The sequence below is a fragment of the Copadichromis virginalis genome, linkage group LG15, assembly GCF_057382275.1.
Source record: "Copadichromis virginalis isolate Kocher_CV1m ecotype Utaka linkage group LG15, C_Virginalis_male_GT1.1, whole genome shotgun sequence".
Taxonomy (NCBI): Eukaryota; Metazoa; Chordata; class Actinopteri; order Cichliformes; family Cichlidae; genus Copadichromis; species Copadichromis virginalis.
In genome coordinates, this window is record NC_140632.1 from 9,149,937 (window position 1) to 9,175,342 (window position 25,406).

General features: G+C 38.5%; 1 protein-coding gene across 3 annotated transcripts; it reads right to left on the bottom strand.

The window, feature by feature from the left end:
- Positions 1–224: 224 nt before the first annotated feature.
- Positions 225–25,288, bottom strand: ptk2bb (protein tyrosine kinase 2 beta, b). Of its 3 annotated transcripts, XM_085431740.1 has the most exons (31): positions 25,145–25,286; positions 17,581–17,816; positions 17,190–17,368; positions 16,987–17,074; positions 16,547–16,626; positions 16,266–16,328; positions 15,598–15,652; positions 15,312–15,452; positions 15,086–15,160; positions 14,899–15,000; positions 13,806–13,923; positions 13,638–13,677; positions 13,512–13,543; positions 13,353–13,394; positions 13,167–13,264; positions 12,966–13,047; positions 12,759–12,859; positions 12,493–12,608; positions 11,498–11,598; positions 11,063–11,152; positions 9,156–9,360; positions 6,994–7,099; positions 6,844–6,903; positions 6,633–6,755; positions 6,340–6,492; positions 6,064–6,099; positions 3,966–3,984; positions 3,807–3,841; positions 3,468–3,602; positions 3,264–3,344; positions 225–2,760 (listed from the first exon to the last, which is right to left on the bottom strand). In XM_085431740.1, the coding sequence occupies exons 2-31, from the start codon at positions 17,776–17,778 to the stop codon at positions 2,545–2,547; spliced, it is 2,970 nt and encodes a 989-aa protein (XP_085287866.1). In that variant the 5' UTR covers positions 17,779–17,816; positions 25,145–25,286; the 3' UTR covers positions 225–2,544. The 3 variants fall into 3 exon arrangements, with proteins under 3 accessions (XP_085287866.1, XP_085287864.1, XP_085287865.1); XM_085431738.1 differs by having other exon boundaries at positions 6,064–6,492; positions 25,145–25,288; XM_085431739.1 differs by lacking the exon at positions 25,145–25,286 and adding an exon at positions 21,077–21,236 and having other exon boundaries at positions 6,064–6,492.
- Positions 25,289–25,406: the final 118 nt, after the last annotated feature.

Genomic DNA, 25,406 nt, shown 5'->3' on the forward strand with positions numbered 1-25,406 from the left:
AAATATATGTAAATGTTCCTATCTCCTTGTGCTTTAAGATGACCTCATTATGTAGATAATTATACAGTGGTATTTAGAAGTTTACATACAGTCATCATGGGCATGAATTTCAAGGTAATGCTGGCTTCTAATGATTTTTTTTTTTTTTAATTGTTCTTCTTCCGGGATGGGTGGGGGGGTTATACAGCATACATCTTTCATGACTTTAAAAAACAAGAATTGGGTGCAGATCTTTGAATTTATTTCATGTTTTCTCTAATCCACAGTCAAAAATATACATACAGGTTTAAATATATATGCACTTCCACTAATAATTGGTGAAATGTCCCTTAGAGAGTTGCACATCAGACACTTTTGATAGCCATCAACAAGTTTCTGGCGTAATTGTGACTGAATACTTGAACACTCTTCCTTGCAGAACCGACAGAAGCCATTTGAATTGGTTGGTTTCCTTGCATAGACGCGGCTTCTAAGCATAATCCACAAATTTTCAGTTGATGAGGTTGGGGCTTTGGGAAAGCTATTCCAGAAGCTCAGTGTTAGCCTGCATTACCTATTCCACAACCAGTCTTGCTGAAACACTCAACTGTGTCCAAGTTTAACCGTCTAGCGCAGTGGTTCTTAACCTTGTTGGAGGTACCGAACCCCACCAGTTTCATATGCGCATTAACTGAACCCCTCTTTAGTGAAAAATAAAATATGATATTTTTTTTGAAATTCAAGACATAGATATGTTTTTTACTGGTGCACAAAATGAGCCATGCATGTCACGGCGGAGGCTCTGCCGAACCCCTGAGACTGACTCACCGAACCCCTAGGGTTCAATCGAACCCAGGTTAAGAACCACTGGTCTAGCGGATTAATGAATTTTGAGGTAATCCCCCTTCATTTGGCTATCCATTTTGTGCAACACACCAGTACCACTGGCAACAAAACAGCTACAGAGCATGATACTACCACCACCATGCTTGACAGTTGATGCAGTGTCGTTAGGTTTGAAAAGCCTCACCTTGATGCCTCCAAAAATACCTCTTGCTTTTGTGGCCAAATAGTTTAATCTTTGTCTTGAAATATATCTGTTGATTCTTCTTTGGTTGGCAACCTCAGTCTGTGGCGATGTAAAACTGGACAGTGACGCTTCTCGAATGCTGGTAGGTGCTTTGAACTTTCACCTTTCTGCTTTAATACCTGGCCCTCCTACACTTCATCCCCAGACAGCTATGCGCCTGAGACCCTGTCTACAATTCTGGGTAAAATTCTCTTCGTCTCACTTATAAATGGAAGTTGGTAAGTCCTACTGTCCACTACAAAGGACTGGGAATGAAAGTTCTGTTTTGAAAGTGTTAAAATTATGAAATCCAACTAAATCAAAGAATTATATGTGTGTGTATATATCGTATCATTTAATCTCCCTTAAATAAATCTGGAGCTGCAATGCCCATCATTTTGAAAAGAAAGTCCATGCGCTCTGTTAACCCAACCCCGACATATGTGCCACCAATAGAAATCCCAGTATGTCCTCTTGACACTACAGTATGACTCAGATGCATAAATTGTAGTTGATGCAGAGGTCTCAGACTCATGTCCCTAACAGAGGACAACAATGAATTGCTGGGTCTTTGTGAGGATAATACTGTGCTCTTTAGTTCATTGGTTTAGTGTGAGTCATGCCACTTAAATGGCCAACTAACCTTTTAATATGGTCATTTTTATCTCATCCAGCCAAGGCACACATCCACTCCTCCCTCTACAGTTCACTAGAATCACTCATCCTTCTAGAGTATGGCTCAGAATTTGCAGTAATTTGATCACCTAATGACTCTTCAGCCAAACTGTGCTTAAGCTCCACGTCGTGTTTGTCATTTTAAAGGCAGTTTTCAGCGTTCACAAAATTCGCTACTTATCCTACAATCTTGGTTGGATTTAAGTGAAACCAGGTCGATCTGTCGTGGATATGATTTTTGGGAGCTTCCTTCACTGGTCGGTGGATTTTAATTCCCATGACTTTGTGCGATACAGCCAACCAAAGACGACAACAAAACGCCATTGATGCTATATTTACATTTCACTACTGACAAAAGTAAACTGTTCACATGTGTTTTCTTTTTTGCATGAAACATTTCCCATGCAACACATTTTATATTTACAAATACAACTTTCAAAGCAAATATCTGAGTCAACACTTCACCAATCACACACAGGTACAGTTATCATTTAAAATTTAGCATAACTGACATCCTAAACATGATGCAAGGGGACCGCAAAAGGAAAATGACACATTTCTGTATTATTGCATTACCTAAAAATACACATGCATCCATATGTAGCATCACATTTAAACTAAACTCTCATTAACGTGACAGTGGCTATCCAAAGTACCGGTGATGCTGCAGGATTCATTTCACTGATTGATCGATGTGATCCAACTAAAAATGCATGCTTTACAATGCACAAATGTTATTTTTGACTTTCACATATTAAGAAAAAAAAAAGAAGTCCCTATTTAGTTTGATGTGAAACTGAAAAAAAAAAATCTAATGTCTTTTAGGGGGGAGCCGGCTTTGCTAAATTGGCCCTGACTCTTGCTTGATCCACAGCATCCAACATGTTCTTGCTGTCCATAGCCAGAGTGTGTGCGGCAGCCAGCATCTGTTTCTTACACTCCTCCTTTAGAGAGGTTATGGCATTCTGCTGAGCCAACCGCATTTTGCTGATCAGCTCCCCCATGTCATGGTTCAGCAGCTTCTGGGTGCCTTCGATCTGCGATATTACAGAAGACCAATGGATCAGTCGTTTAGATTGGCGCTTTGATGACTGAGTTTTATGTTTTGCCAGCTCTTCGGCTGAGGAAATCTGGCGTTGCGTCAGTACTTTTGTGATGCAAAAATATGGATTCTGGGTGTCCCCCTCCAAAAATGTAAACTTTAAAGGCAAGTGTATCATATTTGATGAGTTTTTGTGACTTCTACATCAGTGCGATTTTTTTAAAGTAAAAAGTTTCAAGAAATAAACTGAAAAAAATGTTTTGTAGCAAATATTATATAAATCAAAATGCATATATTTAAAATCATATTTAATGTTCTTTGTTATGTCAGGAGGTTCACCGAACACTATTTTTAAAAAGAAAATTGAATTTTCTGGCAATTTTTTCATGGTTCGGGATTTAAAGGGATAGTTGTATAGTTTTTGCTTTGTTTGTGTTTAAAGGGATAAAAATGCACAGAAAGGAAATGAAATAATAAAATAATGCTGTCATACTGTACCTCAGTCCTCACAGACCCGTGTAACGTGGGCAGTATCTCATCCACACTGCTAATTAAATCTCTTAATGCCATCCCAACAGACTGTGGGCAGAAATCAATACAGAAATGACTCAGGAGCTTTGTCTTTGCATTTCAAAATGTGGCATTAAAGCAGCAACAAACTGTAACACTGAAGTGCAAAGCAGTTCATTTGTCTCAGTGTACCTTGATATGGGTAATGCATTGCTCTGGCTGCAGCCCAGCGATGTCATTCTTGAGCTGGACGACTACTTTGACCAAGTCCATTACGCAGTGATATACTTTGTCATCTGTGCGGTCAAGCTCAGCTGTGGGCGCAGGCTGAAAAAGGAGTAAATAGGTTTTAAGAACTGAAATACTAAATAACATCACAAGACACTTACTTAGATAAAACAGTGGCATCGATGCCCGTTCAAAAAAAAGGACAAATTATGAATAATTTTTCATCCAAAAATCAAAGCTATTAAATTAAATGATGTTTTTCTATGGCCTAAAAATAATTTTAAGAAAACTAAATCTGCTTACCTTTGCTGTGAGTCGTGGCGGCTTCTCAGGCACTGCTGTATGGCAGAAAGATGAAAAATATGACAGATGAGGAGAAATAGCAGATCAAATACATAAGGAGCGAAGGAACATCTTTAGATCATTTTAGATGTGAATCTGTGAATTGCTTTGAGTGCTTACCAATCTCGATGTTAGCCGGCTAAAAGAACAAAAGAAGGATCTCATGAGGACGAGATGAGGAATTTTTACAATTCTACACTTTCTAATCAACAGCTCGCATTATGTATTGACAACAACGCACAAAAGTAATCATAATAATTGATGCTGCTGATAGTTATATGAGACCAATCAGCTGGTTAGTTTAAGCAGAGAAAAGCGCTTAAAAACCCAGTATTAGGTTTATGCCCCTGCTGCCCTAAATTAACGGTATTGGTAATTACCAAAATCATTTTTTGTGTTTCTGTATTGATTATTACACCAGTGTGAACAAGGTGTTTAATCAAATTGATATTTTTAATGCTAAAATTAAATGATTCTCGTTATCCATTAATTTTTAAATGTACTGTTTCATAAAAAGCAGGGAGGTGCTCGTTTCTAAAGGGACATTATTATTCTTTGATTAAGATGTCAGTTATTCATGAACAGGAAAATTCATTTTAGTGGTTGAATGTTATGCCTGATTAATTTGACTCCTCAGGGAAGTCCAGTATGCTGCCTCAAACTTGCACATAGAATGTCACTTTCAGCTTTAACAATTTTTTGACAGATTTCTAAAATATTTGCATGTTTTCTTTATGACAGGTCATCTAATTAATTTGTTAAACACTGCACATCATCTAGACTTGATAAATTAGCCTTTTAATACTGTTAAACTTTAAATGCTTAATTAAAGTGACAATACTCTTAAATAACACACTTCCTGTCATAAATGTATATTTCAAATTAAGAAAAAGGGGAAAGGCTTTGCAGGATATATCATGTGGATGCCTCATCAAAGAAAATAACAGTCAAATGACACAAACATACATTATTTTCTAGGGTTATAATAACACTTTATATATAAATATTTTATTAATATTAAATATATAATAATTAAAAATGTAATAACGTATATCATGTGTTTATTTTATGCGGCTCTGGACCTTTATAGTAGTTTTGGTGAGACAAATATGTAGTAAAGCTTTAGTTGTAGTATAGTAGTTTAGTACAGTGGCCCTGTGAGGCCAAATGTGTTATCCGTCTCATCTCCTCGGTGTTTATCTCCTGGCACATTTTTATCCATCACTGTATATAGCCCCTTCCCTTGTAAATATTCCCCCCACTCGTGTATATAAAGCTTGCATCACAAACTTTTTTGCGTCCGTGTGTGTTTCTGCCACGTAATCCATCTGTGTAATCCAGCATACCTAACAGAATGGACTGCAAAACACCAGCAATAAGAAAAACGCTGCAAAAGCACACAAAACACAACGGAAATAGAAAAAGCAGAAATAGGAAAAAGAAAACAGAAATAGAAAACACGAAAACATAAATAGGCAAAAACTGATTTCCAAACGCACAAGGGAAGGTTTTCTGGGGAGACAATAACCCGACGGACCAGTTGCAGGAACCAAACTATGCTAAGATTTGTGCTGGGAGACTCTTAAAAGAAGTGGAGGATCTATCGCAAAGAAAAGGTGAGCGGTAAGTGTGTTAGCCTAATTATTAGCCTAAAAATCCATACATTAATCATGAGATTAAAACACACTAGCATATTTTGGTTTCTGCAACTGGTCTGTCGGGTTATTGTCTCCCCAGAAAACCTTCCCTTGTGCTTTTGGAAATCTGTTTTTTCGTTTCCGTTTTTCCTATTTCCGTGGGTGTTTTGTGTGGTTTTGCAGCACTTTTCTTATTGCTGGTGTTTTCTTACAGTCCGTTTGGCCTCACAGGGCCACCGTACATCAGACAATGGCATGATAGATAGAAACTTATGCACCTGAAGTCTATTTAATAAAATATCTAATAAAAGATTTAAACTAAGTTGACTAATAGTGGTTTATACTGATCCCTGCAGGAAGTGTGACCTATGACGAAGCTCATTTTTCAGTGATCACAAACAGTCACAACTGGACTGACAACAATGTAAAAAAAAAAAACCCCAAACATTTACTTTACTTTACATTTAATTTACTTTGTTTGTATTTTAGGTATCTGAAAAAAATTATGTCTCCATTGTAACTAAACTGATTCACTAAACTGCCTGTAATTAAAATTACACTCTGTACAGGAGCACACCTACCTCTGGATTGGCAGTATCTTCTAGTCCCATGGGGTCCTGAAAAGAAACAGGCAGGTTCATTTCATACAACAGAGATATAGACCCTCTCTTTGGAACTGTTATCAAGGGCACATTCAATTTAAGACTAGTGGGGCTTTTTGGATGGACAAGTAGGTTGGTATTATTTAATGGTGCCTCATTCCATGTAGCCTTCACAGCTACACTGCATTCGGACCCAGAGGAGGACAGAGACACAGAGAGGGGTTTGACAAAAGTAAAGGATGCTCTGTTCCCCACCAGCAGTCTCTCCTCCTTTTTCAGCCACTTTTTATCCTCCATCATCTGCTCTTTCTGCTTGCGGAGCGTTTCATGTATCTGGTGTTTCTCCCTCTGCCACAGGAGCTGGGCGTCTTCCTCGGTGTTGCGTTCCACTCTGAAAAACTCGTTCTCCTACAAGTACAACGATGGAGAAGTGTAATTACAATGTTACTAAAACAATCGCATGAGTATCCTCGTTCGACACAGTATAATACAGTGCTTTAGTAGGTTGTGCAGCTAAACCTTTAAAGGAAGTGCTTAGTGTCTCTTACCCCCATGCTGCGGCGCCGGGGCGACTTGGCAGGTAGTGCGAGAGTGTTGCTGGAGTCGACAGGAGACTGATAGTCACATGGGCTGGCTAGGTCAGGTGAGCTGGCACACAGAGCCTCATTGAGCTGCACAGATACAAACAGACACACACTTATATATGGAAAAAAATTAAAGCTACCTCAAAGGATGTGTCTAGAGGTTGCTTAAAAGTACCTGAATGTGCAGACCAATACTGAGTGTGTTCCCAAACCGGGCTGGTTTCATTCTTGAAGGCTTCAGGAAATGTAAAAGATTATAAAAATGTCATTTGTTACAACCAAATTTTAAGACTGAGCAGTAGGTAAACTTAAAAATAATTTATACCTTAGGCGGGGGGTCAATGTTGAACTTGGACTCGAAAAATTTGGTGGAACGCACTCTGTCTCTCTCTCTCTCCGCTTCCTGCTCCTTCTCCATCTTGTGGACATCACTGTTAAATTTGAGACACATTTTACATCATGCCTTTGTAATGCGTTCACAAAAACTTAACGTGTAGTTTCAGTTAGTCACTAAATAATGTAGCAACTTTATTTGTGTCAAGCCAGCTCTGAAAACCCAGTGAATTATTAGAACTAAGTCCATAATTTGCGAGACAAAGATACATTTTTTGTCATTTTCCTTTTATGCACCACCCCAGTTATTGTTTTACATCAAACCATCAAGTTGGCATTTAAGTCTAGACTTTCAGCTTTTAACTCAAAGAGTTTTACACAGATTTTACATGACCCTTTTGAGAATTACGGCCAATTTCATCCGGTGTCCTCTATTTTCAGAGACTCAAAAATAATCGGACTGTTTTATCTAAGTTAAAGATAATGTTTTTAAGGGCTGTGTAAAAATCCTTTGCAGTCAGTGCCTGAAGTTTAGAACCCATGGACATCAAAAAATGCTATTTAACCTACTTTGAGATGCTATGTATTCACTTTTATCTCCAGTAACTGAAAATATGCTCTTTTGACTGACTTGGCCACAGACAAAATATATCCAATCTTTTTGTTTTGAGAAATACTTGGGTTGTTTTTGTAGTATGCTGTTAAGTCAAATTGTTGAATGTTGTCACTGTGTTTCTTAAATTTGTAAAGTCTTAGTTCAAGCAGTAGGATCAAAGAGATTCCTCTGATCCTGACCACCTCTCCAGCCACTCTGAGGTTTTATTGTAGATACATTCTATCTGGAAGATCTGTTTCTTGTGTTGTAAGCTTCCTGCTTTTATGATCCTTCTGGTGAGCAGGAGGTCACACACACACACACACACACACACACACACACAGTGCCTTATCTTAGAACCATTGGGGGGGTTTTACGGTGGGAGGTGCTTGTGTTGTGTTGTATTGTGTAAACTGTAACTATCATGGGAATAAATAGCTGCGAGGGAAGCTACTCTTTGAAGGACTTGGGCTAGAGATAGGTGAGGAGCATTAAGCTCCATAGCCTGGTTCTGACCAAAGCCTTTCCTCGTTAGCGAGTTAAAGACCGGTTGAAGATGTTCTGTTTTGTCTTGTGTTCTTCATGAGGAATAAGTCTCTAAACTAGTGGGGCCTGTGGAAACACAGACCCAACATATGCTTTGGGTCATAATCCATTTGCCTACTGATTAGTTTTGCAGCATTTGGCTGAATCTGAGGTCTGTACACTTCACAGTTCATCCTGCTTCTTCTATCGACAGTCATATCATTAATAAACACTAGTGACTGAGCTCCACTGGCCACCACAGATGCCCATGCCAGAACATTGTCTCCACCATGTTTGACAGCTGTTGTGAGGCTTTGGATTATGATGTGGTTCTAGTCATGGAAACAGATGTGTGTAACCAGTGGTTTGCACCTTGTCTATTTCCACTGAGGTCTACGTCTCTTGACTGGGACAGTGATACACCCACGTCCCTAACAGTGTTCTTGACTTGGTTAGATGATGTAAAGTTGTTTTTTTACCCATGGAAATAATTATGTCTGATTTAAAATCCAACAACTTTGGATTTTAACAGTTTTACTGTTGTTGAAAATTCAGAAGTATGATGGTGTCTTTGTCTAACAGATTATGAACCTAACTACACAGTAAAGGGTTGATGGTTTTCCTTATTTTCCATCACATGTATATAGACAGGATATATTCTCATATTAATCATGATGTCATCATCATGTAATCCCTATGAGCCAATTGCTCAAGATTCAGACTACTACAAACTTGTAGCCAATCAGAAGCCAATGATTGCTTCAGTTAATGGCTAAAGTGATGGGCTACAAGAATATAAAATTAAAAAAAAAAAAAAACTTCTCTAGTGGAGTCAAGAATAGAAATATGAAACTAGAAATGAGTAAAATAAACCTTTTTTTTAACATAGCACTATGAGGCCAATATCTGCTTATGCAGATAATCACAAACTTCAACTGAGAAAGATTGGGCCCACTGACCAAGCCTTAATTAAAGGATCTCAATCCATTTGTATTCTTCATAATCACTTCTTTTAATAATGCATAAAGAATTACCTGATCTTCATAACCAACTCAGTGAAACTGGGTCTTTCACTGGGGTCGTAGGACCAGCAGCGGGTCATGAGTGAGTAGAGGGCAGGAGGGCAGTTATCTGGTTTGGGCAGTCTGATGCCTTGCTCCAGCTGGTTGATCACAGCTCTGTTCTCAAGCCAGAAAAACGGCTGCTGTCCACCACTCATTATCTCCCACATACACACAGCTAGAAAACAACACAGAAACAAAAATAAGCTTGGGAATGTTCACCCTCCAGTTCATTATTCATTTTCAGATTGTGTAATAGACTACAAATAGAAAATATCAGGCAATAAGGATGAAATTAAACGCATTGACAATAGCAAACAAAGACAAACAAATGCCACCTGAAGCAGTCATTGTGGTGCTTGGTAATGGAGTTAGTAATAATTATAACTATTCATTATTCATGTTTTTGATTATTTTCATTAATTGCAGTTTTCAAAAAAGTTATTTTTCCACCAGATGAAGCTCAAAAAGCTTTATTTTGCTTTATTTTACAATAAGCCGTGTAAAATAGAATATTTCATTCTTGTACTTAAAAACAATCCATGGCTCTCCGACAGGAAGCAGCTGTTGGGTCAGAATCTACCTAATATAGTGCTATAATAAAGTGATATATAAATAAATTATGGTATGGTAATATATCTCATGTTTTTAATGCATATCCTATAGCTTTATTTTAGCTATATCAGCCTTCAGTCCACTTTATGTCCACAGTTGTATCAGTCACTGTTGCAAAAAGAAATACATGAACTAAATAAGATGTATTTTGTGAGAAAATATTACAGATCTGGGTCAATAATAGTGTTTAGTTCATGCTTAAAAATTCATAATGGAAATCATAAGTATGGTTGAATTCAGTGCATGAAAACACACAGTGCAGAACAAATTCATTTTACATTGTTGGCCACATACAGCCCAGTTTGATCTTAAGTGGGCCGGATGAGAGAAACTCCCTTTTCTGTCATTGTAAAGATATTTAACTACACATTTAATCTCTAATATATTTAATCATGAAAAAGAAGTGCAATTTCAACAGCACCTATCAGTTTTTAGTCATTATATGGCTGCTTTGGGCTTAAATTGTAAGAGATAAATGTGAAAATTACAGAAAACTGCACAGACTGACCTGGAATTGGAAAACGTAACTTTTTTAAAATCAATTAACAGGATATATCTTTTTTTTTTCCGGGGACGAGCTGTAAAAATCATAAATTTTATAGCATATAATGAAAAAGCAGGAACTCTATTACTTATTTGCATTGGTTTAGTGTGAATGGTCATGGTCTTTATCAGTAGGAAGGAAAAGGCTAAAATTTATCAGCTTCACATTTTCCAAAGTCGTCCAGTGGGCCAGATTGGAGTCTTTGTCAGGCTTATTCAGGGTCACAAGGCCTGGGCCTTGTGTTTGTTTATGTTTTAGAAAAACTGATTTACCTTAGGGGATGATATCAAATAGTCAGGCATCATAAAGGTAATTCCTCACTCTCTTAGGCCTCAAAGGTCAGAGGATGCCAGTGTTTCAGTACTTTTGTAAAAGCACTAGGAGTAAATACACATGAAAGGCTGTTAGGTTGGGATATTGAGCCTTCTGAGGCTTAAAATTCCCCCATGTAAACCATCAGTGTTTGAGCTAAAAAAGCAAAACAAAGAAAGGAAGAATAACAGTCCACTGTTATGTGTGTTTGTGTGCACGTTATCTGTAATGTAGAGCCATATCATCTTAAATAATCCCTGCCTCGTCATAAAACTGTGTAGCCCTTGTTTCGGTTGATTATTAACCAGTAACCTGACCTTTTTCTATGTGTGAGTGTTTCTTAGTCTCTTGTGCACCAAACCCTCAAAATGTCACCGTGCTGTTGAAGGTAAATGCGTAACAAGCTCACCAAACATCCACACATCACTAGCTGAGGTAAAACGCCTGAAATTAATGGATTCTGGGGCCATCCACTTGATTGGTAATCGGGTCACAGATGCTGCAAAGAAATTAGCACACTGCATTATAGTCAAGATAGTCAAAGCCATGGTTTTTAAAGATTTTTCCAAATAAGTTGATTAATTTGTGTATTTGTTTTAAATATTCTTTTATTTTTCTATTGACAAGGAGACATAACAGACTGTGGTTTAACTGTGTAGATCCTTTAATCTAAAATTGTGGTCAAAATTATTACGTACATGACTTAAAACAATAATGTGAACAAGATCAAAATGTAGGAAAAACATAACAGAAGCGTTTACAGTTAAAGTATTTTATAAATCTAGCTGATATTTTATGTTTATTGCATGAAACATTTGTGTTAGTTCATGAGTGTCTCTTTTACCTTTGTAGTATTCTTCATCCTCTATGTACCTCGATAGACCAAAGTCTCCAAGCTTCACACAGTCCGGACTGGCGACTAATATATTCCGAACTGCTATGTCTCTGTGAGCGGACAGGATTGGAGGAAAGGTTGATATTTATGTTGGTACAGGTGGATAATGTAGGCAAGATTCAGGGGAAATGTAAATAATGCATGTTAAAACCTGAAATTGTGCACTTAAACAGTCTGCAGACACAACTCAATGGAACATGGTGTTCTGCTGTTTCAGTACAACTTTCCTCATTTCAATGTTTTAAGATTAAATAAAAAGTTTTTCCAAAATGTGACGACTTCATCACTCAGTCACACTAGAGTTAAAATACGACGGTAGGCTCCTCTCCTTGCAACTAGGAAAAAAGGCTGCATTCAATTTTTTAGCTGGTGGACCGATTGCAAATAGTTGCAGACCAACTGTGTTGCCTGCGTGGCACCCACTTTCAATCAAAAGGCGACTGAGTAGGATGCCTTGAGGGAGAAAACCCAACAATACAAATCCAACTCTTTGAATCAACTTGAGATATTATGTCCGCTTTGTTTGCCATGAATTAACAAAGAAGCATGCCTCACCTGGCCATCAAACTGCTTGTCACTACTTGAACCTCTGGAAATGGAGGACTATGTGTAAAAATGGCTGTAATTCTTAAGCTGAAAGTGTGGATTACATTTTAGAAGCAGACCCTCGAGTAGACCCAGAAGCCACAGGAGGGATTATATATCTCGACTGTCGAGAGTCGAGATATATAATCCCTCCTGGACTGGAAACTCCTCGGGATTCCCCAGGAGGAACTGGAAAGTGATGCTGGGGACAAGGATATCTGAAATACCCGCCTAAGCTGGTGCTACTTTTATGTCAGACCATGATCATTTATGCTCAAAGGAGGCAGAGCTTATAACACTGTAACCTTTCTGTTGAATAAAAGCATTCATTTTTTAATTAAGAAGAGAAAAAAATGTACCTGTGTACCATGTTAACCCCTCCGAGGTAGACGAGAGCTTTGCAGATCTGCAGGCTGAACAGCACTAAGGTTGTATTTGTCAGCTTTTCTTTGTTTTGAACCAGGTAGTGTCCCAGCTGCAAGAAAGTCAATAATGCGTTTAATCAGTCAGGAATTCACATGTGCGACATCTGCTGTGGCATCCAGAAGCTACACTAGTTTAAAAAGAAAAAAGAACATATATTAAATGCATATTTTCTATAACCAATCAGGAAATGAGGACTAACCTCCCCATACTGATAAAGCTCCATGACAATCCACACGGGATTCTCCTCTATGATTCCAATCAGTCTGACGATGTGGGGATGGTCGAGGTTCTTCATGATTACTGACAAACACAAACATCACAACTTATCAGGACAACTCTGTCAGTTACTGCTGGCACAGTTGTGGTGAACGTAGCAGCTGTTTTAGAAATCTTTTTCTCTGCGTACCTGCTTCACTCATGAATTTTTCCATCACGTCAGGTGAACAGTCTTTGCAGGTTTTCACTGCCACATTAACTCTTTCACCATTCTGTCCAATTAAACACATGTTACTGCACATTCACTTTGCGTGCTGCCATTTATTTCTAATGCAATCATGTATTTTATAGATGCTCTGTAACACACCGCGCTTAAACCCTTTAAACTTACAGCTTTTTTGTATACTCCGTCGTAGACTTCCCCAAAAAAACCCTCGCCGAGGATTCGGCCGAGAACAATGTCATTTCGGTCGATGCCGTATTTCACAACTGCAGAGCAACAGTAACAGTGAACATTAAAAAGTGAGTTTTCACAGGTATGATCCTGTAACAGAATTGAATATAGACTTTTCCGAACCTGATTTTGGCCTTTCATCAATCTCACAGTAGATATCTGAACCTAAAAATGCAAAAGATCTCATTTTTATTGTCTTCATAATAACGTCACTATTAAAAGGAATTTGGTTTTTAACTATTAAAAAGTGTACAGCATAGGTTGTTAAAATTCTGAGCTCACCCATACTGTGTCTGAGCGAGCTCGTCTCTCTGCTGCTCCAAGGAAAAGACAAAATGGGGGAAAGCCAAAGTCAGAAATGTTCAAATTAGAGCACTGACTGCATAAGTCAGTAAAACAGCCACTTACCCAGTAGGAATTTCAGGTAGGGAGGTTCTTGCATTGGCATCTAGGATAGGAAGTAGTAATGAGAATCCAGATTGACTTTTAAGAATATATTTCAAACAGCTTTTAAGACAATGGTCAATCTTTAAAAACAATATGTTGCCCTTTATTTAATAGATAAATCTTACACACCTCTATTTGGTCGGTGGATAACACTTTCATCTGTGTTGTTTTCCAAGCGGCAGTACCCGTCAATAAGATCAATCATGTTCTCAGCCGTAGCGACCGTGGCCACATTGATGGTCAGACGCTATCAATGAGGACACAATGGCATGTCACAAAAATACATAGACTGAATGGCCAGTTTAGAAAATACCAATAACTCATCAGCCAACCAACATGGCTGTTGGTGCTCAGTGTGCTGGTCTGAGTATTTTACACACTGAACTTTACAGAGAGTGGTCCAAACAGAGAAAATATCCAATGAGCAGCAGTTCTCTGGACGAAAATGCCTGGTTGACGCTAGAAGTCAGAAGGAAATCACCAGAGTTCGAGTTGATAGAACGGCACAAGTAGGTGTTGAATGCACAAGACATCGAACCTTAAAGCAGATGGGCTACAACAGCAGGAGACCACACTATGTGCTGAGGCTACAATTCACACAAGCTCACCAAAACTGGACAACATAAGATAGGAAAAAATACTTGTTTAATGAATCTTTAATGTTGCTGCAACATTTGCTTAGTGGGGGTCAGAATTCGGTCTAAAACACATAAAAGCATAAATGTATCCTGCCTTGTTCATGCTGCTGGTGATGCTGTAATTGTGTGGGGGAAACTTTTCTTGGTACATGTTGATCTAGCACCAGCTGAACATAGTTTCAACACCCAACACATTTGCTAACCATGCCCATGCCTTTCTGACCACAGTGTACCCATCTTCTGATGAAACACAACATGTCACAAAGCTCACTGCTTTCTTAAACATAGCAATGAGTTCACTGTACTAAATGGCCTCAGATCTTAATCCACTAGAGCAGTGAAATGCGAGATTCACATCATGAATGTGCACCCGACAAATCTGCATTAACTTTGTGATGTTAATATGGATCAAAATCTCTGAGCAATGTTTCCAGCACCTTCCCAAATCTGTGCCACAAAGACTCGAGGGAGTGCTGAAGAGAAAAGACAGTCCAATCAAATACCAACGAGGTGTACCTAACAAAGGAAGCTATTGAGTGACATTCCCTAATATTTCAAACTATAGGGAGGAATATTACACTTACTTGCTTCGCGCCCTCTATGTCAAGATTTAGGAGAGCCTTGCCATCGTTCTGCGATATGCATTGTACTTTCTTAATTTGTTTGAAGTCAGCTAAAAACACAGCCTGCCACACAAAAGGAATGAATGCAATGATTAAATTATGAAGTTAAACCTGTGTGCAAGATTAACAAAATCTTAATCACGCTTACAGCTGAATCCTTCTGTGTGCGTTGGCGAATTCCTCTCCCACCGACGACCAGCTCCACAGACAGACTCCAGCCTTGCTATTCACAAATAAAAACATTTGAAACATTAATACCTCAAACAGTAAATCTACAGATCTTGGAGTTCTGGACAAGCTTAACGAGGTCTATTTTGTTATTTATGAATAAGACATGATTCATTGCTCCAGATGAACATCATGTTCCTGCTCACCACGAGTTCACAAGGGAAGGCCTCTTCATCGTAGCTGACGAAATCTTTAAGCGTCTCAAAAAACTTGATCATGCAGTCATCCTCCTTGAGTGTTGCAAATTGCTGAAATGTTTGCTGAATCATCTTCCGCAGGGGCCTAGGCTGGATCACAGCCACAGAGATTTGAAAATGGTAAAACTTGCACTTTTGCACAATAGTGACTCAATATTAATTTGCAAAGGAAGTCTCATAAATTGTGGGTGCCTGTTTAGGTAGGACACACTAAGTCACGTTTAGAGAAATTTACCTTCATGCTGTTAATCAGTTGCTGTGGAAAGAAAAGGTCCAGGCCAACTTCTTTTCTAAATTGGTAAAACAAACAAAAAACCTTAGAAGAATATTCAGAATTAAAAACATACTCTAGAGCTTGAAAGGCAATCTATTGCTGATGTTAGCTGTTTGTCAAACTGTTGGTACTGGCATTTATAATGGCCAATAAATATAAATAAAAATTTCGGTTAAAGCTTTTTGGTAAGGAACAATAAATAGCTACACATATTTAGGGTGTCTCAAAGAAATAAATAAATGTAATATATAATAATGTATCGGCTTTTTAAATCATCATCATGTCATTTAAATTTTATATTGAGCTTGCATCAACCGGTATGCAGCCTGTTTGAATTGGTCCTGATTTTCCTTCATGCTGTGACGTTTTTTCTTTGTCTTTTGCTTAGTATTACATAATTTCCCTAGGGATTAATGAGGTATTCTGATTCTGATTTAATATTTAAAAAATGGTCTTTTAGTTTAATTCAAGGCATTTTTAATCATGTTTTGAAGCTGAGGGTTCACAACCCATGAAGTGTCACTTTTAGGGTAACGTAATTAAACAACACCAGTTAAACTGGATCTAAAAGCCCTTAATGTAATATTAGAGCGATAACTCTTTGTAGTGTACAGAAAGTAAAAACTTACTCTAGCAGCTCAAAGTTAGATTTCTTTTCAAGACCTTTTGCATTCATGTCTTTGTAGAACCGCCTGTGAAAACAGAGTGAGAATAAAGATACAAAATGATTAATAAAAATAGCAGTTTAAGTATTCTATAGCTTTTGATCATTCTATTAAATACAAAGCACAGCAACACGGGTTAAGTTATGAAAGAGCCTGCAAGAGGGAGACAATTGGAAAGTGTACAGTAAATACACCCAGTTCAGTCACCTCACACTCACAGCGAGGTAAGGAATGCAGTGACTCACCTGATCTCCAAACAACCAAGCTGCAATGCCATCCCGTCACTGACTTTACTGGCATGATACTGCATGTAATCACTACGCACCTATAATAACATGTCAAAAATTTGAGTTTTATGCGAATACCAACAATAAAATTCTAAATAGAACTTCAAACAAAGTCAGTCAGGACTCTTTAAATCAAAAGAAAACCATTTCCACCTAGAGTGATTTTTACTTGACTTTGCAGCACCAACCCAATCTGTCATCAATGACAACAGGCTTCTTTAGTAGAGTTAGGTTGCAAAGCGACTTGCAAAGGCAGCAGCAAATTTGGCTAGGCTTAAGCAACTAAAGTAACACACTCTACACGAGATTTGCTAAAATGATGCACAGGATATCAGTTAAACAACAACAAGTACAATAGAGGCAGGAAGCTTTTATGACAGGATAACAAATACAGTTACCTGTTGGTAAAAATACACAAAGGTCGATCTGTCATCTTTGAATTTTTCCACAAAATTCACAGGAATGTATCTGATACGAAGGTCATATCTGTGCTCGAAAGGAAAATATAGATATCAGCTTACAAATAAAACTCAATACAATAAAGCTTACAAAAAGTACATATGTTAATTACAAGATTAATATCCTAATAGTCCATCAGTACCTCCACTCGGCTTCCAGATGATTGCTCTCATAGCGCTTCTCCACCTCTCCGACAGTCAGGTCTGGATGGAGCCAGTGAAGTTCTTCTGACTTCAGGTGCTTTAGCATGAGGCCATAGCATCCTGCGTGTTGAACGTTTGGCCCTAAACGCCCGCTGACCAGAATTGAACGAATGATAGCCTGAAGGAGAAAAAAAGAAGTTTAAAAAATACTTTTTGAAAAGATTTTTGGTCATCCTTCAATTTATTGAAATTTCTGGTTTAAACTCGTTTAAATATGTAATAGCGATAAAATTATAACATTAAGTGGCGGAAACACGATTTGGCACTTCCCTTTTCATCTTTTTTGACAATGAAATTCTCTTCCCCATATTTTCTGGGCTACATTCTCACCCTAATTTGCCAGGAGTTGTCACATTTCACCAGCTTGAAATTCTTGCCCAGGTTGTTGTTGGTGCTGAAGCACACTTTAAGGATTTTGACAGGTCCACCATCCCCAGAGAATTGTTCTTCAGGGCCAGCCTCTGTTTCATTTTGTCGTGGACTGGGCACCTTCCAGGACAGGGTGTCACCGGACATCACCTCATACATTGTCAAAGCTGGGTTGGCATCATCACATCAAAATCATCCTTTAAACAGAGAAAAGAAAAACGATACTTTATATGCATGGTGCTTTTTTATTTTAGATGGGACATCTGGGTAAACAAAAGGTTTAACTGGAAGAACTGAGTGATAATAATTTCTTCAAAAGAAAAGGACACACTGTTCTGTGAGTTGCTTCATTATACTACTACAGTCGTGCGATGCTTCACTTTGAAGCTGTGATCTTTTGCCATGTGGCTGCTATGATTCATATCATTTTTTCTGAGATATCCAGATTACATTCTTTCTCAACCAGATTTCAAGTGAGGACCTGCAAGGTTTTGGAGTAAAACTAATCGCTGCTCTCAAACCGTTTTGAGAGCAGCCATTCACAAACATGCAACAAAAATGTACAATGAAATATTGAATTCTTTGCATTTTCATCTCCATAATATTTTGCTACTAAACGCTGTTTCTCTATTAACAGCATTCCTTTTGCCACCTGTTAACTACCAGTTCATCCAAGTGACTGGATTTCTTCGACTTTGTGGAGACATTTGACCTTTCATCCAAGAGGCTGCCTCAGTTCAATTCAATTGAATTCAATTCAATTCCATTTATACAGCACCAAATCACAACAACAGTCGCCTCAATGCGCTTTATATTCTAAAGTAGACACATACAGAGAAAAATCCAACAATCATATGACCCCCTATGAGCAAGCACTTTGGCGACAGTGGGAAGGAAAAACTCCCTTTTAACAGGAAGAAACCTCCAGAAGAACCAGGCTCAGGGAGGAGTGGCCATCTGGCGCGACCGGTTGGGGTGAGAGAAGGAAGACAGGATAAAAGACATGCTGTGGAAGTTCTAAAACCAAAATAGTGGAGAGTCCCTTAAGAGGACATTTTTAGAAGTATAAAGTTAGTTAGCAGTATAAACTCAACCACCTACAACATTTCCAAGCTCCTTGCCAACATCCTAGCTCCCCTTGTGGGGAACACACCACAACCCACCATGAACGACCATGACTGAAAAGAGGAGGTTGCTTACGACACCTCTCAGCCACCTACAATGCAGTTTTAAAATGACTTCCCAGAAGCTTAAAACCCCAACTCACATCTTGTGTCAGGTGACCTCAATAGGTCGCGTGATAGAGTAAGGCGAGGTCTCAGAGCGATTTCATGTGAAACCTCTGGTGGTAATAACCCACATGTTTTTTCATACATTGCCTCATGTGATGACGCACATGATTCATAGTGGGTCAACAACCCTCTTATGGAGCTTGGACCCTCTTAAGGGTTTAAATACCTGGAGCTCCTGACCATTTGGTTTCAGAGCTGAATGAGCCGTCTTTTGGATAAGAGTTCAAAGAGTATATCAAAGTAAGACAGGTGAAACACTGTCACGAAAGTTAGAGGTCCAGTTGCTTTCTTTCCAAGGTCCTTAGGCTAACCATGACCTGGATCACTGAGAACCTACACAGAAAATCTGTCAGGCAAAAGAATAACATAATTCATGTTGCTTTGTTCAAACATACATTTTTAATCTCGTGTTTATGGTCATTATAAACTTTGTAGTTAAACTTTCTATTAATTTGGTGTTAAATGCCATTTGCGGTCCAACTGCAGAGACTACTAGCTCACCGGGGGAATGTAGCAATGTTTTTAACACAACTGTTGGTATGAATACCAAGGTTATGCATAAGCTTGGTATGCATACATTGGTATACTCTTTAGACAAAAAAATAATATATGTAGCTGCTGTGTGATGCTATTCTGTCAACATGGACCAAAATCTCTGAAGAACATTTCCAGAATTTTGCTGAATCTATACCATGAAGAATTAAGGCAATTCTGAAGGCAAAAGGAGGTCTGACATAGTACTTCAGTAATGGAGCGACTGTTGAGTCGTTTTTAAGTATAAGAAACTGGCTTCTTTGAGTTTTATTAAAGGATAACTTAGTCATTTGAAATTCTAGGAATTCTGTTTCTTCTCATTTATGTCCAGTATGCTATAGCTAGCAGGCAGTTAGCTTACCTTTAGAGCTATATATTGGCCTGTCACAAAACTATCAGTTTTGCCGTATAAGTTGTCTTTTGATTTCAGATGTAAAAACCTTTTACATCACAAATACTTGTAGTAATTTGGAAATATTGCAGTTGTCTGACACAGCAGGCCAGACTCTATAATGTGCATTTTCTGCAGCACATTTAGCATAGCACACATCTCAGCTGAATAGATGGTGGCACAGACTCAAAGGTGTCAGATTCAGACCCAAAAACCCAGCACCAGTGATGCTCTGTTTGGTACAATGACTCAAAATCTGCCTACCACCAAAACTGATAAGATATGCTAACTGCCTCCTGGTTCAGCATTACGTTGAGCATACAGACCTGTCATTCTAAATCCAAAATACTAAAAATCAATAAAGACCCCTCCTTCATAATAATTGTTAATGTTTTATATATGTTTGTTTAAATCTAGTAAGGGCTTTAAGTCTCATACTATGATTTGCTCACGAGATTGGCATAGACTATATACATAACATTTAACTAAATCTTAATTCATTTTTTAGTGTTTTTTTCTTAAACCAATTTTAATGGTTTTGAAGCCACTGCAGCTTTTTTCAGCTGTCACATGACTAACACACCAAGACAGACAACCAGTCATGCTCATATTCCCCCTTAATCTAGGATCGCCAATTGACCTAACAAGCATTTTGGGACTGGAAGAAATCCACAGTGTACCTTGAGAGAGCAAGAGGAACAGGTAAACTGCACACAGAAAAGTACCAGCCGGTCGGCGGATTCAAATCTGAGACCTTCTTGGTGTGAGGCATCAGTCCCAAACACTGCACCGCTGTGCTGTCCTGAATTAAAATTATGGTTTGTTAAAACCACATGCAATGATAAAAATAAAATAAAATCCTTTCTTTTTCATGTAGGAATATTTATCTATCCTCCAAGAGCAGATAGGAATATTTTTAAATGCATTCGAGCAACAGGAGATTCTGCACTGACCATTTGGTGATCTGAGATTTTAACAGTTCTTATGGCTGTGATAAAATAACAGCTATAAAAACACTTTTGGAATTAGACGATAATTTGCTCACTGTTCTGAAAAGCAAGGGTGCTGTACACCCTGTGACCAAACAGGTTACGTGACACAGATAAAGGCAGGAATTACCGTGTGAACAAAAACTAAATAAATAAATGCACAGAAGCTCTTACCGTCTTATTCTGCCTGACCAATCAGAAACTGAAGGCTCAGCAAACAGAGCAAAAGAAACTAGCTGCAACATGCGTACCTCACAATACTGTCGATCGGAAAAGTGTCTTCTGTCTGTCATGAGGTGTTTCCGTACAAATGAAACTCCACGCTGTTAGTCCGTGAGGGAGCCGAGCAGCGTTAATTCTTTCAGGGCTTTCTGCTGCTTTTCGACTGTGTTTGTTAGCCTGAGGCCATGAATTCCCCAGCAGGGCTGAGTGGGTGTGTTTGTGTGTAAGAGTGTATGTGTGTGTGTGCGTGTGTATGTGTATGTGTAGAAAAGAAAAAGAGAAGAGGAGTGTGAAGCAAAGGCAGCATGTTACACCATCACCTGGGTGTGGGCAGCCTGAAAGAGGGGTTCCAGGAGACAGAGTGAAGTTTAAAATTACTTCCAAGAAAAAGCATCCATGGACTGAACATGTGGATTCCACTGATTGCTGTCAGTAAACCTAAACCTTACATACTGCTACAAATGGCCAAACACCATTGCAAAATCCTTTGTGACAAAATATTTGCATAAGGCTTATTACACAGTATACCATGAAGGGTTTGACGTCATAGGGTCAACAACAACCACAACAACAGCAACAACAAGACAGAAAAAAAAATCATCGAAACAAGACCACTGGTTGTCGTAAGGTCTTAAACACGCTGTTGGGCAAGCGTGTGAGACTAGATTTAGTTTTTAACACTTCAACACACAAATCAGGAACAACGAGGCACAGACATGGACAGGTCCCTGTTTAAACTGGGCTTCTTACCAAGTATAAAGACTGGCTTTAAAAGCCAAGCAAACTATTTCTGGAAAGAGGCGAGCGTTAACAAAAACCTTTTGTTTGTTGGCGGTGAGTCACAATTAATAAAAAGAAACAAAAACCTGACAACACACAAATATAGTCAACTGAGCACTTGTGTCACTCAGATAGACCAATTTATCGCTTTTTAATGATTTCAGTTCCTCTTACGTAACTGCAGATTACTTCCTTCTGACTTTCAGACTGATGGTAAAAAAAACTATGCTTTTTTTAGGTTTTTGAATTATTGTGATGAAAGTAATGAAGAAAACAAGTCTCAATTCAATCATTAACAAAAATAATTTCCCACAAAATGGCAGGTTAGATTTGTTGCCTTTCTTTGCTCATTTTACAATCAGATAGATTAGATTAATATATCAATGATGAATTAATACATTTAGAAATAACGTTCAGATACCTCAAAGTAAGGTCCTGTGTTTTAATGGCAGTGAGCTCTCTTGATTATAGGAAAAGAGCCATCCAATTCTAGAGAAGGACAGTAATGTCAGGCAGAATGAGCTCTCAAAAAAAGTCAACACACACACACACAAACACACACTTTTTAAAAATCCCCAAGTAAAATCACAAAATCACAGACAACCATGAAGTCTTTTCTTCTGATTGTCTGTAAAAACACTGTTTTTTTTAGTTTTTTGGTTCATAAGTGAACAAAAGTGACACTTGCCAGGCACACGCGTTGTTGCCACTCACACACTGTCATGCTGGCACTTGAGTTGTTATGGTAACGACTGTTCTCTCCAGGGAGTTTTTTTTTTTTAACACAAACTGAGAGCGAGCTGGAGTGAACTAACTCTTTCAACACTCATCCACAACAGAGGCCTCAGCGGGACAATAAGTGGAAATATTCATTACCGCAGACAATTATCTAGAGGAGTTACTGCTGTATGTCTCCGCTATTATTCTGCTGGGATCTAATGAAAACAGCATCAACTGAGGAGGGCGTATGGATGCTGATAAATGAGAAGGAAATTCCACAAGAAAATGAGTGGCAAGGCAGAAACTTTAAACAAGGCTGCACCTAGAGGACAGGGGAGGGTGTACAGAAACGCTAAACTGATTCTGCAATGCAGTAGGTCTCAGAGAAATAATGGCCACCAACACGCAGCTGGGGAATGTCTAACACACTGTAAGGTTCTTTTGATTATTTTTTATCCTTTATTTATTATGTGAAAACTTACTTTTTTCCATGACCTGGCTTTTTGCTAAGTTTAAGCTTGCATATAAAACTTTACTCTATTTGGAAAGCTCCCATCAGAGTGAGACCAGTTACACTTAAGCTGCAACTCCAAGTTCATTAATCAGTTAGTTGCTTGAAATAAAAACAGTCTCTCTTCATTGTTTTAAGGATTAAACATCTTTGTTCAAGCTTGTGAAGTGATCTGTTTTATATAATTGTGAAAAAATAATGGTAGGTTTTTAGTCCTTAATTAATTGTTCATTAGTAAGTATTATATCAGTAGTTGCTGTTCGGTTCAGTGTTATTTATTTTGCACCAATCACAGGGACAGTTAACTCAAGGCACGTTATACTGCAAAGTAAAGACCCTGAAAAAAACAGGGGGGGGGAAACAGCAATCAAAAAAGCCTGTCTGAGCGAGCAGTTAGTGACAGTGGGGAGGAAAAACTCCCTTTTAACAGGAAGAACCGTTCAGCAGAACCAGGCTCAGGGAGCAGCACCCAGATATCAATCCTCATATGAAATATTTGATGCTTTTATTTCACGATCTTGAGTTTAGTCACTGCCTTTCTTGAACAAAGTTCAAGTTTTCAAGTGTATAATTTGCAGTAATTTAAAGTTTGTTCACTACATTCAACCTCTCCTTTTAGCTGTAAACTTTCCTATTCAGCATCCATCTAAATGACTCCTGCATTAAAGCAAACATGTATTTAAAGATATGACCATATGTTTTAAATTACTGCTGAGAGATGCTTGTCATCTTTTCTTTTAATAAATGAAAAGCATGCTCGGTTGACTGACTTGCCCGTTGCAGAATATCCCATTTCACTGCCTTGAATAACTTGTCGGTTTGCACCTTGTTGCAAACTCTCTATATTTACATTCATGCAGACGCCTCCATGGTAGATACTGACAATGATACACCTATCTCCCTGAGTGTGTTCTTGTCTTCTTTAGATGTTGTGAAGTTGTTTGTCTTAACCATGGAAATAATCCTGTCATCACACACATTAGTCATCTTCTGTGGACTTGCAGGCCTTTTGGTGTTGCTGAGGTGGCCAGTGCATTCATTGTTTTTTAAGAATGTACCAGGCTGTTGATTTGCCCGCTCCTGAAATTTCTGCAACTCTCTGATAGGGTTATTTTGTTTTTCAGTCAAATGACTGAATCCTTCACTTTTACTGACATTTATTTGGGCCTAAGTGAAAAGTTATAAAATAAAAAAATCTAGTATTGATATTAGTTAGGCTTTCTATTTTGCACGTCCTCTGACAGCCTCTCGGGTTTCTTTCTAAAGCAGCAGCAGCAGCCAGACAGCTGTGTATATGGAAGACACTGTGTTTCCCAAAATCTGTCATGACATGCACACTTGACAGTAACATCCATTCCTTGGACAAGTCTCATCACATGGTGTTTCTGGGAATTGGTATCGGAAAACTCTCACCGGTCATTATGTTACCTATCTTACCTACCTTTTTTACTATGTGTGTGTATATATATTAGAAACAAATCTTACTCTTGATATCTGACAGTAAAAAAAAAGTTAATTGCTCTCCTGTAGAGATGATAAAACTACAGCAGTTATTGTGTAACCTCTGTTCCTGGTGGAAACACAGTGCAGGCAGGCACTCAGGCAGGCTTACTCGCTAAACACATTTGTGCTGAGGGTCTGCATATTGCAACGTCATGACCCCAGGCACTGGAATGCGGCGGGCTGCCTCCTCACCTGCACAGACATGCTTTGATAATGAACAAAGTTTTCTTTCTATGTGAAAAAACAGCAGCTAGGACTCCACAATCTGCCGTGACACTCAGCTGCTTATCCTGAAAACACACTTGCACAAGCCTCACATTTTTTTCTCTTTCCTATCAGTCAAAGAAAATATTGTAAAACTCACGTTTGTGGATAGTTTAAAGAATGAAAATGAATAAAACAAATTCTGGATTTGCATGCTTGTGAGATCGTATAAATGTTGGTCAATCAGTCTTTTATTAACTTGTACAGTACATTTGGGCCTATGGCAAACACTCGGATTAATCATAATGGTTTGTTCAGCAGTATCTGGAAACCCCTGTGCTCACAGAAACATAAACACGTGTTAATCTTTGAGTCTTACCTGATTCTGATTGAACTTCCCTGAGAATAAAAGCTTTATGGAGAGTACAATTCCTCCCGGAGAGCCCTGGGCACGTCAGTTCGCCTCTCGCACTGTTAGTCGAGCAGAAGGGGCAGGTAGCCACTCCCTCACCTCTGGCGTGCTGATCTAAGGTGAGTCCACTTCCTTATTTCAGGAGTCTTTCATGATCCGGGATAAATAAACACCAACCCCAACAGTTTTGAACTGTTTACGACCCAGGAATGGTTTTTGGAATATAATA

What these genes read in the sequence shown, in the direction of transcription:
- ptk2bb (XM_085431738.1), bottom strand. Translation starts at nt 17,778, where the DNA reads ATGTATGAGGTGATGTCCGGTGACACCCTGTCCTGGAAGGTGCCCAGT. An exon ending in GCACACAGAAGGATTCAGCT is followed by an intron (nt 15,001 to 15,085) that starts GTAAGCGTGATT and finishes TTTGTGTGGCAG; the next exon opens with GCTGTGTTTTTAGCTGACTT. An exon ending in AATGCATTACCCATATCAAG is followed by an intron (nt 3,345 to 3,467) that starts GTACACTGAGAC and finishes TTCTGCCCACAG; the next exon opens with TCTGTTGGGATGGCATTAAG.